The sequence below is a fragment of the Phoca vitulina genome, unplaced genomic scaffold (assembly GCF_004348235.1).
Source record: "Phoca vitulina isolate PV1807 unplaced genomic scaffold, GSC_HSeal_1.0 scaffold2, whole genome shotgun sequence".
Lineage (NCBI taxonomy): Eukaryota > Metazoa > Chordata > Mammalia > Carnivora > Phocidae > Phoca > Phoca vitulina.
In genome coordinates, this window is record NW_022589705.1 from 5,431,628 (window position 1) to 5,448,769 (window position 17,142).

Genomic DNA, 17,142 nt, shown 5'->3' on the forward strand with positions numbered 1-17,142 from the left:
GAGTCCAGGTTAAGTGTCCTCACGTTCCTTCTCCACATTCCAAAACGCCAGATCATTTAGATTGGCACCTCAGGGTGCAGTGAGCGAGGGGCTGGAATCAGACGTTAGATTTGAAATCCCAGTCACTAGCCATGAGACCCGGGACAAGTCCCTCCCTCTCTGATCGTCCTCTTCCTCACCTGTTCAATTGAGAGAACCCTGCCTCAAAGGACTCCCCATTCTAGAACAGCACCTAAACACACAATACTGGGTAAATGTGTATTGGTACCCTTCTCTTCCTCACTTGACCAGAATACGATTTGTCAAGAACATGCTCTGCAATCTAATTGTCTCAGCATCCACTTGGATAAAGTGCAAAACGGCAACTTCACGGTAGTGTCCAAACTACCTCGGTTCACTACTGCACTGAATACCATTCAAGGACTGTAATATGGGCTTCAGAACAATTCATCTTTTATTTATGATGGAATATGACCACAAGGTTACATAGTAAATTCACAGTAGTAATTTATTATTTTCTTGTAACAAGATCCATAAAGCATAAACGCTACCAGAAATACTTACATCACTTTACAATCGCAGGAAGGATCTCTGCTGGACTACTTAAATATTATGTTAACATTTCTGTGCCACTTTTAGTCATCAGTGTTATGTTTTCTTATGAAGCTCAATTTTTAAGTTATACTGAGAAATACATAGTAAGGCTTCCAGGGTAGTAAAGTTGGAGCTGTAATTATCACAGAGCTTGACCTTTCCGTTTCTTGCTGTTTTCACGTCACAGGGTCCTAAGGCAAGAAAGAGTCTAATGGATTGCCTGCAGGATGTCAAGCTTTCCAGAAGACTCTTCTATGCTAAAGCCATTTACTCCTGGGGAGAAGCCAGTGTCACGGAGGGAGAGGAATAAAGGAGCCAAGGGAGAAGTAAACTGGCAGCCTTCCAAAAGATGGGTGCCATTAGGAAATCTCTCCCCCATAGGACACAGGGTAGAAACACAGACACTCATCCATACGAACACATGCGTAAGTTACCTGTTGACAGGACACCCACCAGCGACAGATGGCTAACATACGAACGTGCCGTCCCTGGGGTAATCACACTCAGAGCCATGCACACATATATGGAAACGCATACCACCACCAAGGATGTGTCCCCACTGAAGGAGCCTGACATCGCAGGACCCGGCCAGAGGGAGTGTGAACCAAGGACCCGATTCTCTTGGTTTCACAGTGTGACTAACACTTCCCCAGGTGTGTGTGTGGGGGGGTGGGACGAGGAGGGGCAGGGTAAGGACGTCTGCCATCCCGACAGGCAGGGGGCTTGCCGCAGAGCTACAGCCCTTTTGAAATACATGCATGCAGAATAAAGAGAAGCCGCAAGTATGGTGAAAGGGGAGGGGGACACCTCATCTCATCCCCCCCCCAACATCAGCCCAGCCACCACTTCCCCACGGAAAAGGAGCTCCAACTCCAGCAAAGAACCCCAATGCGACGCGCACACCCCCCCCCCTCCCCGGGAACCACATACCTCCACCCACTTCTGAACAGAATTCGATCTGTCGGTAGATGTGAAAGGGAAGGACAGAGAGGGAGAAGGGGGATGATGACAGCCGGGCAAAAACCTGCTCAAGCATTTTCTCAAGGGCTTACCTTAGGATGGACTTTAGCAAAAGTATCATGCGTTTGACTTCACTGATAATGCAAAGGATGGGTAAACTATAAAACCTTAAAGTTCCTTCCAACTCTAAGTATGCAGATGTTTTAACATTCAGTTCGTGGGTGATTAAGAATTATCACCACCTTCAGAAGTATACACTGAGGAACCAAAGTCAGCCACCGGTTAGAACACCCCCAGGGGATGCGCTTGTCACTAGGGTCTTCTACTCTGAACATTTAACATTCACGTTTTAATAACTTAGGTTGAAAGTTACAGAAAATCTATAAACATTTAAGGCAAATGAAATCTTGCCTCCTCCACTGTGAAGTCTCACATATTTTACTAGCCCTGGGGCAACTCACCCTCTTTTAAAATGAATGGCCCATTGGTTCCAAGGACTGAAATAAAAACGCATCGTGTTCGACTGGGTGATGCAGCTTTCTGAAACCCTAAATCTTTTTAATGCCATTTACATTGTTCCCACTGCACCAGTAACTCAAGTTATTAAGATTTTGGAAGTGCAAAGGCTTTATACAAAGATCCTGCATTTTATTTTGTTATTCTTTCAAAAGGGACTCAATACAAAGTCAGGGTAAAAAAAGCGATATCCAATTTAAAACTGAAACAATAATTTCAGAAAGTCTGACATTCTCCTATGCAAAGACTGGGGGAGAGAGAAGGGGGTAGAGAGAAAATAAATTCCTTAATTTAAACCTTTCTTCACCCTGCTGGGAATACAGGCACCAAAGCAATGACTCTATCTTAACCCCTTCTGGCCTGGTAACTTAAGACAGGGTTTGGAAGCACGGTATTTTAGAACGCAGACGAATAGTATCGTCATGAACCAAATGTTCTGTATACGACCCCCAGGCAGTCCTTACGGCATCTCCAGCTGCCGGGCTCCTGGTGCAGAAGCCTCTGACACACTTAGCCTGGGGCATGACAGCCGTGACCCAACCGAAGTCCCATACGCTTTCATCATCCTTGCCCTATCTCCCAAAATATATTTCCTGAGAAAGACATCATCAGCATAAGGAATGTCCAGTTCAAAAACTAAGAAGAACAAAAGCACCATGGTTACATGGTATGTGTTTTCCACCAACAGAACCACGTAGTTACATAGCGCATCTTGGCTCCACGCCATACCGACTGGTTCCTCCTCCTTTCTTCTGTTCCAACACATCTTTTTGAGCTGCAGGCTGTTGGGTCAAGAGTGCTGTTTACTTTTGCAGGTACAGGTGTATTACAAATATCCAAAGCCCATTTGGATTTAAAAAAACGATACACAAACACTGCACCGCTTTCGGAATGCACAAACCAGGAAGGGTCCTCGCGAACGCAAAGAGCATTCTGACAGTGTCCTCCTTGTCTAAAGCGAGGTGATTGGCTACCCCCGATCCCTGGGAAAAGCAAGGGCGAATACTCTGTAAAGGTTGGCCGTGGATACAGGAAGGCAAATGGAGGCACAGACAGGAACTCCCCCACAGCCTTGCCACCTGCCCCCCAGGATCCTCAGATCGGCTCCCTACCTTTCCTTTCCCCAAGCTCTGCTGCTTACCCATTCCCTCTCCCCCACTTTACCAGTAACTACAAGGACTTCCAACACCAGCGCCAAAGCAGCCCCTTCCCTGGTAGTAAGTGGCAGAGGTCATGAGTTGCACAGTGATGGTGGTCAGAAATCAGGGACCAGACAGCAGTAGCTGTCCCTGCAGTGGGCACTGTTTGGTCTCCCTTGGCAGAGCAGCTAGGCCACGAAGCTTTGTGAGGACTTCTCTCCCTGGGAAATCAGAGGCTCCAAGCTGCACCTGCCAGTCCCTGAGTCGCGGCGTCAGTCCTCCCCACCCCCTCCCCATCCCCCATCCCTGTGAGCAGTGGGGAGGAGAACTGGGAGGGGAGGGGCTCCCGCTGCAGCCGAAAAGGGACAATCTGGCAGGCTTGCTGTCCCTGTGTTCGACCTGGTTGGCGTGCTATGCTTCCCTATGCAAACAATCCATGGCACCCACGGGAGACAGTGCACAGAGCCCGTGAGCACACATGGAGAGCCGGGTCCAGGGCAGCTCTGCAGGCTGGGCTTTCCTGGCCAGGGCCACCAGCCAGGTGGGAGTGTGGTGCATGCAGGGGAGGGCTGATGGAGGGAGACGGGTGCGCCATCATGGGGTCAGGAAAGGGCCACCTGCTCAAACCTAGGCCGACGGTCAGAAACAGGACAGGTAGGTTTTCTCTTTGGGGGAGAAAACAAAATAAAATCATTTAGAGCTGTCAACTGCTAGTGCACATTTTTTGTTGTGACCTTTCTCAGCAGAACCTAAGGCAACAAAGAACAAAGATGAAGGCAGGCATTTCCGGAAAGGCCCGCGGCTCCTGTGGGTGATGTGGTACTGGATGTTCACGGACACAAGCACCTATGTGGACATGCCGTGTCCGGTTTCCCGCAATAGAGTGAAGGGGCGTCCCCCTGGAAGTCGACGAGGGGGCGGGCCAGAAGCAACAGGAGGGCGTGGCCCTGGACGAAAGGCGGGGACTAGCTGCCGTAAGGCGAGGCTCCCGAGAGCCACCTGCTCTACTTTGGTTTACAGCTGTCACAGAAACGCCAGGGAACGGCTTCGTGAGAAGTCCCATCCACAAAAGTCAGATGTCATCAGTCGCTTTTTGCCAGGGTGGACATCCCCTGCTTCCTTCCAAGTAAAGTGCGGATGGTCGAAGGATACTGGTCTATCATCTGCCAGTTTCAGTCAGCAATGAAGAATAATAATAAAAAAAGATGCCCCTCTGGTATACATATATATCTCTCTCTATATATATTCTTTTTTTTTTTTTTTGTAATAAAGCCACAAATATAAAACTTTTAAACCGATGTCTCAGACTGTAGGCGAAGGACAAATTTGTGAGATTTGGGGTCTATGAACTCTTCCGAGAGGATGATGAATGGAATTTTCTTCACATTGACCACGAGGCTGAAGTCCAAGCATTTCAGGACGAAAACGATTCCATCCCGCAATCCGTTAGTCACAGCCTCATCACTAACCAGTCTCCACTGCGTAGAGAGCCAGCGCTCCTTGTCATACTGCAGGGTAGGGCCCGCGCTGAGGTAACGTTCTAGAAAGGCCTGAAAAAGGAGGACAAAGGCCATCAGAGAAGAAATACCCTGTGCCAAGGGCAGTGATGTCAGGGGCACACCCATCTTATACGGATGAAAATGTTTCCCAACAAACCAAGACAGAGACCAGCGAATCAGGCCGTATTCCCATCAGACCCTCCCAACGGAGTCCTTGTTGGGGAGGGAAGCCTCCTTGGACTTTTTTCTCACTCCCCTCTGCCAACTTCCAACCAGAGGCGGGCAGGTGGGGTGCCTGGCATCTCTGTCTGCCCGGAGGCCATTGCCGAGGCACCAGCCCGGCCACAGCATGGCCCCACGGCACATGTCACCGCTTGTACCTGTGCTAGGTCTGCTTGCTCCCGCACCGAAAGCTTCTCAGGGCAAGGGCCGGGCACAGAGAGGCACTCGGGAACCGGAAGCTGAACAAGTAAAAGGATATACTTGCACGCACGCACAAAAATGCATGCTCTGCCACTCACGGGCTGTGTGGCTTTGGACAAGTCATTTGTCTGGTCTGTAAATGGGGACAGTAACAGCTCCTCACAGGGCCGAGGCGAGGATGACACAGCTGTCTCTAACCATCTAATGGCACGAGGTAAGCCCAACCAGTGTGGGCAATGGTGATTTCCTGTGGGATCAAGCGGGCACAGGGCAGGTCCAAGGGATGCCAGAGCCCACATCCCCGTCCCTCTCACAAGTCCCCTGCTCCTGCGGTGCTTAGCTTGTGGGAGGTCTTGGACCCCCCACCCACTCACGGCGTCCACGTGCATTATTCCTCTTGGGCCTTCAATTCTCCTCAGACCACCCCCTGAACCTCTGGGCAGATTAACACACCCTCCTCCGAGTGCTTATAATCACTGGCCTGACTCCCGGGTGACCTCTACTTTCCTAACGATCATTGTGGACATGCGTGTCTGTCCCCCGCACTGGAATTTACCCCCCTGGAGGGCAGGAACTATTTTTTAAATCTGAATTTCCAATGTGCCTGGACATAATAGGAGCTCAATGGCGTGTGCATTAAATCAATAAATACGCTGATTTAGCTATAAGAAAAGGGAAGAAAGAGGGAGCCAGTGATTCAGACAGGATATACTGGGATCTGTCACTCTGGTCCTAGACACAGGTCAAGGCCAGTTTCTTTCTTTTTTTTTTTTTTTTTTTTAAAGATTTTATTCATTTATTCATGAGAGACAGAGAGAGGGAGAGAGAAGCAGAGGGAGAAGCAGGCTCCCAAGGAGCAGGGAGCCCGATGCGGGACTCGATCCCAGGACCCTGGGACCATGACCTGAGCTGAAGGCAGATGCTTAACCATCTGAGCCACCCAGGTGCCCCTCAAGGCCACTTTCTACGAGGTATCCCCTTCCATCCACACCTCACTGCTGCCGCCAACTACGTGATTTCTGATCTGTAAGCATATATACATTTTTTTAAACGAAAATGAAAGCAACCAGGAAACGAAAAGATCTTAAGGCAGAAAGCAGAGCCATGCCTAAACACACTTCTAATACAAAAATAGCTCTTATGAATCATAAGAAAAAGAAACAACTCAGCAATGAGAAAACTGAAATTAATAAGATAGTTTATAGGATAATAAATATTAATAGAAAATTAACACAACAAAAAGATGCTCTACCACATTAGTAATTCATGAAACATGAATTCAAGTAACAAAATTTTTTTTTTTTTTGCCTCTTATGTGGGCAATGAGTAAAAAGAATGGTAACACCCAATACATCAAGTGTGTGGGGGAAATAAACAGAATCATGCCAGAGGCAGAAGTGTTTAAAAGAGTAACATCCCTTGGAAGGACAATTTGGCAGTCTCTATACCTTTGATCTAGCTGTTCCTCTACCAGAAATTTCTCCTTTGGAAATACTTGCACAGATGCACAAAGATGTATGTGAAAAACACACTCGCTGCAACACTGTTTAGACCAGGGGTTGGCAAACTTTTCTCTAACATAAATATTTTCAGCTTCACAAGCCACACTCTGTCATGACTGCCCAACTCAGCCTGTGTAGAGAGAAAGCAGCCATAGATGATATGGAAATAAAAGGGTGTGGCTGTGTTCCAATAAAACTTGATTAACAAAAACAGCCAAGCCCTGGTTTAAACTACTGAAAGATGTTAATCCAAATGTGCGTCGTAAGCATCAGTTACACAAATCATGGTATTCAGCGGGATGAGATGCAGCTATTAAAGAGAATGAATTAGATCTGTATGACAGAGATCTGGAAGTACTGACAGGGAAAAACAGTGCAGAGATAGTTTTAAGTGAAGAAAGCAAGTTTCCAAGTTGTGTGTGTGGTATGAACTCCCATTTGTGGTTTGCTTTTTTTCCACTTCTGCTCTAAACACACACACACACCTCTGAAAGCATACACACCAACTCATCACCAAGAACTGTTTAGGGGAGGAGAATGGAAACTTCCCTTTGCACATATTTTCCTTTTCCTTTTCTTTTGTTTAAAGATTCATTTATGTACTTGAGAGAGCGAGCACGTGTGTGAGCATGGGGGAGAAGGGGAGAGGGAGAGAGAGAATCCCAAGCACACTCTGTGCTGCGCGTGGAGCCTGACACGGGGCTCGATCCCATGACCCTGAGAACACGGCCTGAGCCGAAAGCAAGAGAAGGACGCTTAACCGACTGCGCCACCCAGGGGCCCCCATTATATTTGTCTTTAGTGCCTGGATTTCTATACAAAGAAAAAGTATCGATTACTTTTAATTCAGAAAAGTATACATTTTTTTAAACGAAAATGAAAGCAACCAGGAAACTAAAAGATCTTGAGAAAAGGAAAACAATGGCTTCTGTTCTATGTGGTACGAGCTACCACTTCCCACATGTATACTGTACTCATTGGCAACACGCTCTCCATACGTTTTTGCATTCTGTTTTTTGTAACTTAATATTCTAACAAAGATTCTTCTATTTTTAATAGGTGATACACCATAATTTATAAGCCACTGTTCTATTTTTAAGTTATGTCCAGTTTGGAGTTATCCCAGATTACTTTGCAAAAATCACCTTCGTTATTACTTGTGCATGTATCTGATTCTAGGAGAGGGATTAGTGAGCCGAAGCATATGGAAACCTTTACGGATTCCAACTGAGTATTTCCTAAGGGTTGTTCCTGGTGACAATGCAACCATATGCTGTACATGTATAGGGCAACCCATGAACATGGGTCCTTATACCAAAAGCCGCTCCATGTGCACTCCACGCCAAGCTCGTTTACTCTCTACCATGTGATCGACATGTCATGTCACCATATTGAATATAATTTTCACGCAACAACCCTATCAGGGAGATGCTACTATTATCCCCATTTTATAAAAGAAGAAACAAATATAGAGTGACCTCTACAAAGTCACAACCCAATCAATTGGTGGAGCCAGGATCTGAAGCCCCCTCTGTCTGATGGCAGGTCATTTACTAACCCTTACTCTACTCTGCTTCCTCGGCCCCACCCCTCTCTTAGCTACATGGCTGTTTCCGGCAATCTCCCTAAAGTGTGCTCATACTGTAATTCAAGAGACCACTCAAGTAAGACTAACCCCATGACGTCCAAAATGCCTAACGGGGTGATGGTATCCTTTCTGCCACTAAGAAGAGCCATTTATTCAGACACTTACCATACGGCAGGCACTGTTTTAAGCACTTCACATGAACTCTTTTAGTTCCCACCACAACCCAGTGAGGTAGGTATTACAACGAGCCCCCATTTACAGAGTAGGAAAGTGCGGCACAGAGCCATGAAGCGACCTGCCCGAGGTGACCAGCTCGTTGCGGGAGGAGCCAGGCTGGAAAGCATCAGCTCGGCTCCAGAGCCCACAGAGCGCCCCTAACTGCCGCCTCTACTGTGAACGTCTTTCCTCTGCTTGAAGCTAGAGGCTCTCAAAAGGCAATTTCAAAAAACCACCGCACCAAAATCATGTAAAGTAAGTGGGCACCGGGAATTCTCATGAGTCGGGGCTTTAGAGAGCCTCTGGGTCCATCGCTCCCGGGCACGGCCGCCAGCAGGACGTGCCGAGCTCGGTGGCCGGTCGCACCTTGGGGGTCATGCTGTTGGTGATGCAGAAGGCCAGGTGCCGCAGGATGCTCTCCATGCTGTGGTAGTGCTGCTGCCGCGTGGTGCGCAGGTACTTCTGCAGAGCCCGGGCCATGGAGGGGAAGATGGCCTGCGCCGCCTCCCGCGGGTCCATCACTTCCCCTGGAGCTTTCTGCTGCTCTTCGGCCTGGAGCCGCTGGATGTGGATGAAGGCCTCCTCCACCGCAACCACCAGCCTGGGGGGGGGGCAACGAGACGGTCAGCAGGATGATGGCTGCTGCCAGGCCGGACAACAGCGTGGTCATTCAGGGCCTGGGAGGCCTCCTGCCCGCCTCTGTGTCCCAGCCTGCCGCCAGCTCACCCAAGGCTCACCTCCGTAGCGGTCACTCCAGATGGCTGGGGGGGGGGGGGGTGTAGGGAGAAAGGAAGGCAGGGGGGCTACAGGGGTGAGGGGGAAGGAGCCCTGGGACTAGGAGATTGACCTCTGTTCTCAATTCTGCCACTAAGGAGCTTGGCGGACTCACTTCAATCCTTCCATCTCTACAACGAAGGCTTAGATGAAAAGAGCTCGAAGATTCCTCAAAATCTGGCCACAAAAGGCTCTGCACGCACTGAGAGGGGGCTGGTGCTAAAGAAGCAGAGCTGCATCCCCCTCAATCCAGCGTGGGCCGGAGGCCAACAGCTTCAGCATCAACTGGGAATTTGGAAGACATGCAAATTCTGAGGCCCAACTCCAGCCCCACAGAAAGGTGAGTAAGTCACTTTTGCAGGTGGGGCCCAGAACCTCAGATCTGCGCTTTAATAAGCCTTCCTGGTCACGCTGGTGCATGAGAAACAACGGAGCAGGATACACTCCTGAGGCTTGAGCGGCTCACGTTTATACACTCAGATTTCATTCTAGCGGTTAAAAAAAAAATAAAAAAAGTAAAAAGTCCGCTATGACAGGGTGTTAAGTAAGTGTCAGGGCGGGGGGGCGGGGGGCGGGAAACAGACCTCGCTCTTCGCTTCTTCACCCGCCGCTCATGCTCTGCCTCTTCATAATACAACTCATTGTGGCTTGAGTCTCGGCGCCGAGCAGCTGCAGCGATCATGGCCCGGGACTGACCAGTGGCATTGTTACTGGGGCCTTCGGGGAAGGACAGTGGAAGAAGAACAGTTTTAATGCCATGGGGCTGCAAAACATAGCGGGAAACGAGTACCACGGTCTGTCGATACCGTCCACCCACCCCCTGAGAAGCATATCCACCAATCTCAAAAGAAACTTCCAGAAGGGTGAAGAGCACTCCTGCCTCCCATTCGCTATGCTCATGAGAGGAAGGAAATCTCCCCCAAACCCAATCTGATTGGTGCAAATGGAAAAAGAACGCAGGAGGAGATGAAGAATGCCGGACAATGAAATATTGGCCAAAAATAACACACAAGAGAATGCTGAAGATGTTACTCACCATCTGTTACATCAAGTTTCAGTTTGGCCATAAGGGTAGCTGGAGCATCACACTTCAGCAACAAGACAATGAGACAGAATGAGAGGGATGGGGAGAACAAGGACAGAGAAAAAAGAAAGTCAAGGGATAAGGAGACACTGATTATGCACAGGACGACAAGCCATGCTGGAATGTCACGGTAGTCACAACGCTTAATAAAAAAAAAAAAAAAAGTATTTGAGGACTTGCAATATGGCCCGTTTGTGAAATGCAGACTTAGAACTCCCCACTCTGTTCCCCTGACCACAGATTGCCTTAACTTTTCAGAAGGACAAGGCAGATCACATGCTTTCTTCTGTATCAACTACTTAGTTAATGACTTGGTTTCGCTAGTGGGAATTTTCAGTAAGTTTTCAGATCACAGGTGAAATTTACCAATCCTCTGGTAATCCCAACTGAGCACACATCTCATAAAGTGTACCCCCCATCTGCCCCCGCCAAAATGGGGAGGATATGGCCATGAAAAATTGACACCATCCATAAATCACTTGACTTGCTAACAATATGATCCTCTTCGAGGGTCTACAAAGCTCTTGCCCTGACCCAAGGCATCCAGCAAGAAATGACACTGTGTCTTGTTCCTTGCACTTAAGTATCTGATAGCCTGAAACGCAGCTCTGATGTCCTCAGCCTGGCCTCTGGCCTCCTGCCACCCACTCAGCCCCAGGTCCTAGCCAGGATTGAGAAATCTCTTTAAGTATCTCACCAGATGCCTGAACTACTGAGAGTTACTGACTTCATGGATCTGGGGAGCTGAGTCTTTGAGAAACTTATCCAAAATTTGAAAAGCAGCTTTCCATAGATGTTCCCAGCAGGAGGCAGGAAACACACATCACTATTGTTTTCAATCAGAAAATCCCAAAATAAATGAACCTCCCACATGCGTAGACTGTAAATCAACATTCTTCTGAAAGTATGTTTGCTGAAAGACAGAAAAAGAAAGAAAAAGAAAGAAAGAAAGAAAGAAAAGAAAAGAAAAAAGAAAAGAAAGAAAGGGGCGCCTGGGTGGCTCAGTCGTTAAGCGTCTGCCTTCGGCTCAGGTCATGATCCCAGGGTCCTGGGATCAAGCCCCATGTCCGGCTCCCTGCTCAGCGGGAGGCCTGCTTCTCCCTCTCCCCCTCCCCCTGCTTGTGTTCCCTCTCTCGCTGTGTCTCTCTCTCTCTGTCAAATAAATAAATAAAATCTTAAAAAAAAAAAAAAGAAAGAAAAGAAAGAAAAAGGAAGAGAAGAAAGAAGAGAAGAGGAGAGAAGAGAAGAGAAGAGTTGTTCTGAATTGAGAATGTACGATAAAGATGGACACTGAGGGGAAGAAGAACCAAATGGACCATAAAGTTTAAGCTAAAGAGTTGCCCCGACATGTGCCCCCTACACCCACCAACCAGAGACACCACTTCAAGGCACGTACCATCTACATTGTAGACTTTCAGCCCGGCCATGTGCTTGGCTGCTCGGAATTTGGAGGCTGTTAGGAGATTGGGGTTATAGATGGTGAAATCTTTATAGTAATTTTCCAGAACCACCAATGCTGCTCGCTGGATACTGAGAAGAGAAGGCAAAATTAATGCAATGCTTTTTCACTGAAGAACCAGGTCCCAAGTGACCAAAAAAATCCTCTTTTGGAGTCAGGCAGGACAGCAGAGCACCACGGGTAACCTCCCATCATGGCGGGCCCCTGGATTTTACCACACCATTTGTCAGAGCAGGATGAGAATTTAAAGGTGAGACTGAGTTCAGTCGTCGAGTGGCTTCTTGGCCTTCTCCCAGGCTGCGCCATGAACCGCACCCCATCTAGCCAATAGCTGAGAAAGGAATCAGTTGTAACTCAGATTTGTTCAGGCTGCACAGAACTTTCCTATTTTCCCCAGTTTACAAAAGAGGACACTGAGGATCCCCGAATGGTCGAGAGACTTCGAGACGGTGGCAGGGCTAATGGGCGAAAGAACAAAGTGTAGATTCAGGTTCTCAGGTCCCAGGGCAGGGTCTCCCTGTAGGCCTCACAGCCCCTGCTATAGGGAAGGCTGGGATTTGGGTTCTCCATGGATCAAAATGAGCTACAACCAACCACACAGGGCAGAGGGCACGTGAAAGATGCTGGCTGCAGACATTGGTGAATCCTGATCCCTCCTCTGGGGTCTGTCCTCTCGATCCCAAGCCAGCTGGAGCTCCCTCTTTCAGAGGAAGCAACACCCCTTCCCGAGCCCTCAGCTGAGACTTTGGCCTTTATTGGTCTGCGAGGCCTTCTGTCTCTTGGACAACAGGGGTGTACAGAGGGGACTCTCTCTGCTCTAATGTCCTGCAACCTCTACTCTGTCACCCGTCTGGCCCCTCGGACAGCAGCAGAGGAACAGAGAAGAGGTAACACCACCAAGGGGGAGGGTGGGGGCGGGAGGGCGCCCATACTCCCCGACTGGCGGCAGAAGAACTTGCCGTTGGTCATGGATGCAGGCCACTCACCGCTTCAAAGAGAAACGTGTACTAATACAGCGTGGGTTTTCATGTACCATCTTGTCTGACTTCCACAATCATTCAAGGTAAGACAACTGAGGTTCGACAGTCTCTGACCGGCACACGGCACGCGTCTACCACACAGGAGAACTCCAGTTTGGAGTTACAAGCCTCCAACCTGTGCTCTTTCCCTGCGATGTGCGGCCGCTATGGCACGTGTACGTACCGACACCGGCCCCACAAATTTCTTTTTATCTTGCCCTTTATATTCTCCTTCCCAGCCCCTGCTAAGTGGGTGCGGTGACAAGGATTACTTACAACAGTCTGGGCGCCGGGACAGGGCTGCCCTCTGTGCCTGGATGACCACCATAACTCTCCACGTGGCTCAGGGACGCTCACTTCACACCGAGACAACGCAGCCTCTAACTTATCAGTGGGACACTCTGTCAACCCACTGCTCAGCTCCCCTTGTTTAGCACGAAGTCTAAAAACGATCTAGAAGTCAATCAGCTAACCTCCGTGAGAGCAGAGTCGTGGCCCAGCCTTCTCACTTATATCCCAACAGCGCCTCGATCCATGATCTGCGCTCAGTTGCTGCTGAGTATCAACCTCGATACGTACACTCACAGGAGGCGGGGGGAATCTGGCAAGACTAATCCTATATGATGTAAGTAGAAGAGTCCTAAGAGCAAACCCACATTTTGAAAGCCCTCGTCATTCAGTTACTCACTTGTCATCACTCCCACACTGGAGCACCCCCATCCGCCCAGCCCTGGGAGTGCAAGGATACGACTCAAGGAGCTGCTCCTGAGCCAGGCAGACAGAAACCCTAAGCTCCACCGCAGCTAACTGGAATACACATGGGCTGGGGAAGCATACAGAAGAGCTTCAGAACGCCCAGACTCGGGTGAGTGCAAGAGCAGCCCCCCGAGCAAGGGAAGTGGTCCTTGAGTTGACGTTTTGTGGCATAGGTCTTTGTGCTGAAGTCCCCTTGGCTGCAGGCAGACGCTCTCCACACTGGGGCAAGTCCGTGGCCCCCTCGAAGCCTGCCCGTGCCAAAGCCCCGGTGGCCCCGGGGAGTGTGTGCGTCTCACAGCCTTCGAGAGCCTTCGCTTCCGTGCAAGTCTGCCCAGTGGCTTCCAATCAGCAGTCTCCTCCTTGACCTCTGACTCTGGTATTTTCCAAAGTGGGGCAAGCACTTCTTCTCCACCGCCCCCTTCTATCCAGAGACTCTCCAGGGCCTGATGACACGTGTGTGCACACACAAAAACTTGCCCTCATAAGCACCCACCCCACCTCCCGCCCCGTGCCTCTCTGGAGGCTCTGGGCCTGGTGAGATAAGACGCCCCTCCACACTGAAATGTCCCAGTTCATGCACAACAGACATGCTGGGGTGCAAATATTTCCTCCCACGCTCCCATATGGACATGAAATCATCTCTCAGCTCCTGGATTCCAGCAGAGAATGATTTCCAGGATCAAAATTTAAAAATTAAAAGGCACCTCACAGGTTATTCTCAGGCCCGTCTTCAAAGCAAACCCTCTTGTGGTTGCTGGGTCTGGCTCTTCCGTTCAGCCAGGCCGCAAGGAGGAGCCCAGGGGATCCCACTAGCTCAGCCAGGGCCTGCTAGGCGGGTGAGGGAGAGCTGAATGGGAGCCTGGTGGCCCTATTTCCCAACCTCTCCACCCCAAAACCACAGACAATGCACTGTGCTGCCCGGACACGGGGTGTCTGCCCATGCCCAGCTCTGGCAGGCCTTCCTTGCCGGGGTGCACACCCCACACCCAGCCCCCTTCCAGCACAGGCCGCCGGCAGACGCTCTCCACACTGGGGCAAGTCCGCGGCCCCCCTCAAAGCCCGCCTGTGCCAAAGCCCCGGTGGCCCCGGGGAGTGCTCAGGGATGGGGCAGGGAAGATGGGGCAGGGGCTGCCGATGCTACGTGTGTGCGTCTCACAGCCTTCGAGAGCCTTCGCTCAGGGGAACTGAACAAGGGGGAAAAGCCAGGCAGTGCTCCCTTCCTCCAGCACTGTCCTCTCCCCAGGGGCACAGGAACTTCCCAGAAGCAGCCATGGTCACCCGGCCAGCAACCCCCACCCCCCCACCTCCGGCTGACAAACTTAACGCAGGAGCTGAGGGACTCTCCTGGGAAGTTTTTAGAAATGCCTCTAAGAGGGCTGCACACCCTCACCTTCTGCGCAACACCCACAGGCCACGAGAAGCTCCACGCAACAGAAAACTACGCATAACTGAAGTACCCAGCTTGAAAAAAAAAAGGTTGTGAAATTTGGATTAAAACCCAATATGCCCTTTTTCACGTTTTTAAAGAGAGTAAGCTATACGTGACTGAAGCCTTGTCGGGGACTCAGGACGAATGTTTCCCGCATTAATTCTGAGCTGTACCACGCAGGCAGCCCAGTGAAGATGTCGGTCCCCACGGGAGACAAAGGCCACCTGTCCCGTGCGGCAGGGCAGTCTGAGCACTCGGCTGTTTCTCCACATCCTTTCCGCATTCCCCCTGACTATGGCCATCAGAGTCCTTCCCAGGGGCCGTTGACCTACCTGCCTCTGTTCTCAGACACCCTCAGCCTGGGTATAAACAGGGAAAAGAGCTTCGAGGGACCCAAGTGAGGAAGTCTGCTCCAGCTAGGTGCCACCCGCTGTGGCATGCGAGTCTGAGGTCTATGTCAGTCCAAAGCCTAAAGTCTTTTTCATTTCTGTTCTGGATCCTGACTGTAGGTTCAAAGTAACATGCTACTAATACATTATTTGGCTCTCCAGGAAAAGAGCAATTCAGCACCCACTGAGGGGACATCCCGCTGGGCACCCGGAATCGGCTTCAGCCATGGCCCACAATGCCAGGATGCAAAAGCACCCTTCTCCTCGGCCAATGTCAGGGTTCAGTATCTTCCTGCCTCTGTTCTCTGCCACCTCCCAAACGTGCTGTCTTCCAAGGCCAAAGCAGGCCCAATTTCTTTTAGGAAGCCTTTTCTAACTCTCTGGCCCCCACTCACCTGCACCTAAATGCACAGCATCAACAGCCCCCCCCACGGGATTTGAGAGGTCTTCAAGCATGCTATTCTCCCTCTAAGGCAAGGCCATGAAAGTCCCCTGTACACAAGGGACACCTCCTATGGCTTCCCCTGAGTACATAATACTCATTGGCTCAACTTGCTCATGTAGGAAACCCTAGAATTCCAACGGGTGTAGGATCAGTCCTAAGCATGCATTTCCTGAAGCCATGCAGTTTCCAAGGCAAAAAGGGCCACAGGGATGGGGAAAAGCAAATCCTTCAACTAGTCCCAGTCTCCAGACCAGATCACCTCTGGGGAAGGAGGAAGGCAAGAAAAATCAAGCTGGTGAGAAACCTGCCATCTCTCTTATCACCGTCCTATTCTGAGAAATAGTAATCTGACTAAACAATCCCTAGGCGGAAACCCCATATTAAGGCAGGTGGACCCTGATGTAAAGATTATAGATGTGGCCCCACCAAAAACCCATGGCAAGGAGCACTCTCCCAAGATAGAGAACGCCAGGCTCAATTAATACTGCGTTTCAGGATACCCCTCCCCCGCCCCATCTCACCATACAGGGAAATACCCCTTCACAGATCACACAGAGTTGTGGAAAACAGCATGGTGATACGTGGGGCTGTAACAGAACTTGGCGCAGACAGGACTCCCAGATACGCACATGAAAGGCAACATGGATGAGGCAATATTTAGGGTCAGAAGAAGCCGATGTTATTGCCTGTGCGAAAGCAAGCCCCTCAGCTCCGCCTGGTCAAGGCTGATCCCAACTTGAACTCGTAGACAAGACAGGCCAGCCACGGATCAGCACACGTGTGAGGAAATTCAACAGCCACTTTTCTTCTTTTTATGTTTTTTTTGTTATTTGTCTTTTTTTTAAATTAACATATAATGTATTATTTGTTTCAGGGGTACAGGTCTATGATTCATCAGTCTTACACAATCCACAATGCCCACCATAGCACATACCCTCCCCAAAGTCCATCACCCAGCCACCCCATCCCTCCCACCCCAGCAACCCTCAGTTTGTTTCCTGAGATTAAGAGTCTCTTATGGTTTGTCTCCCTCTCTGGTTTCGTCTTGTTTCATTTTTCCCTCCCTTCCCCTATGATCCTCTATCTTGTTTCTCAAATTCCTCATATCAGTGAGATCATATGATACTTACCTTTCTCTGATTGACTTATTTCACTTAGCATAATACCCTCGAGTTCATCCACGTCATTGCAAATGGCAAGATTTTGTGGGGTTTTTTGATGGCTGCATAATATTCCATTGTGTGTGTGTGTATATACACACCACATCTTCTTTATCCATTCATCTGTCGATGGACATCTAGGCTCTTTCCATAGTTTGGCTATTGTGGACATTGCTGCTACAAACATTGG

At 49.6% G+C, this 17,142-nt stretch overlaps 1 protein-coding gene across 1 annotated transcript in view; it reads right to left on the reverse strand.

Annotated features, from left to right (window-relative positions):
- Positions 1 to 275: 275 nt before the first annotated feature.
- Positions 276 to 17,142, reverse strand: part of VANGL1 (VANGL planar cell polarity protein 1) — a 51,557-nt gene continuing 34,690 nt past the window's right edge. Inside the window, exons 5-8 of the mRNA XM_032420844.1 lie at positions 11,692 to 11,825; positions 9,796 to 9,928; positions 8,804 to 9,038; positions 276 to 4,759 (exon numbers count right to left, since the gene is read on the reverse strand). Coding sequence (XP_032276735.1) covers positions 4,499 to 4,759; positions 8,804 to 9,038; positions 9,796 to 9,928; positions 11,692 to 11,825 — 763 coding nt within the window. The 3' untranslated portion in view covers positions 276 to 4,498. The remainder of the gene's footprint in view (positions 4,760 to 8,803; positions 9,039 to 9,795; positions 9,929 to 11,691; positions 11,826 to 17,142) is intronic.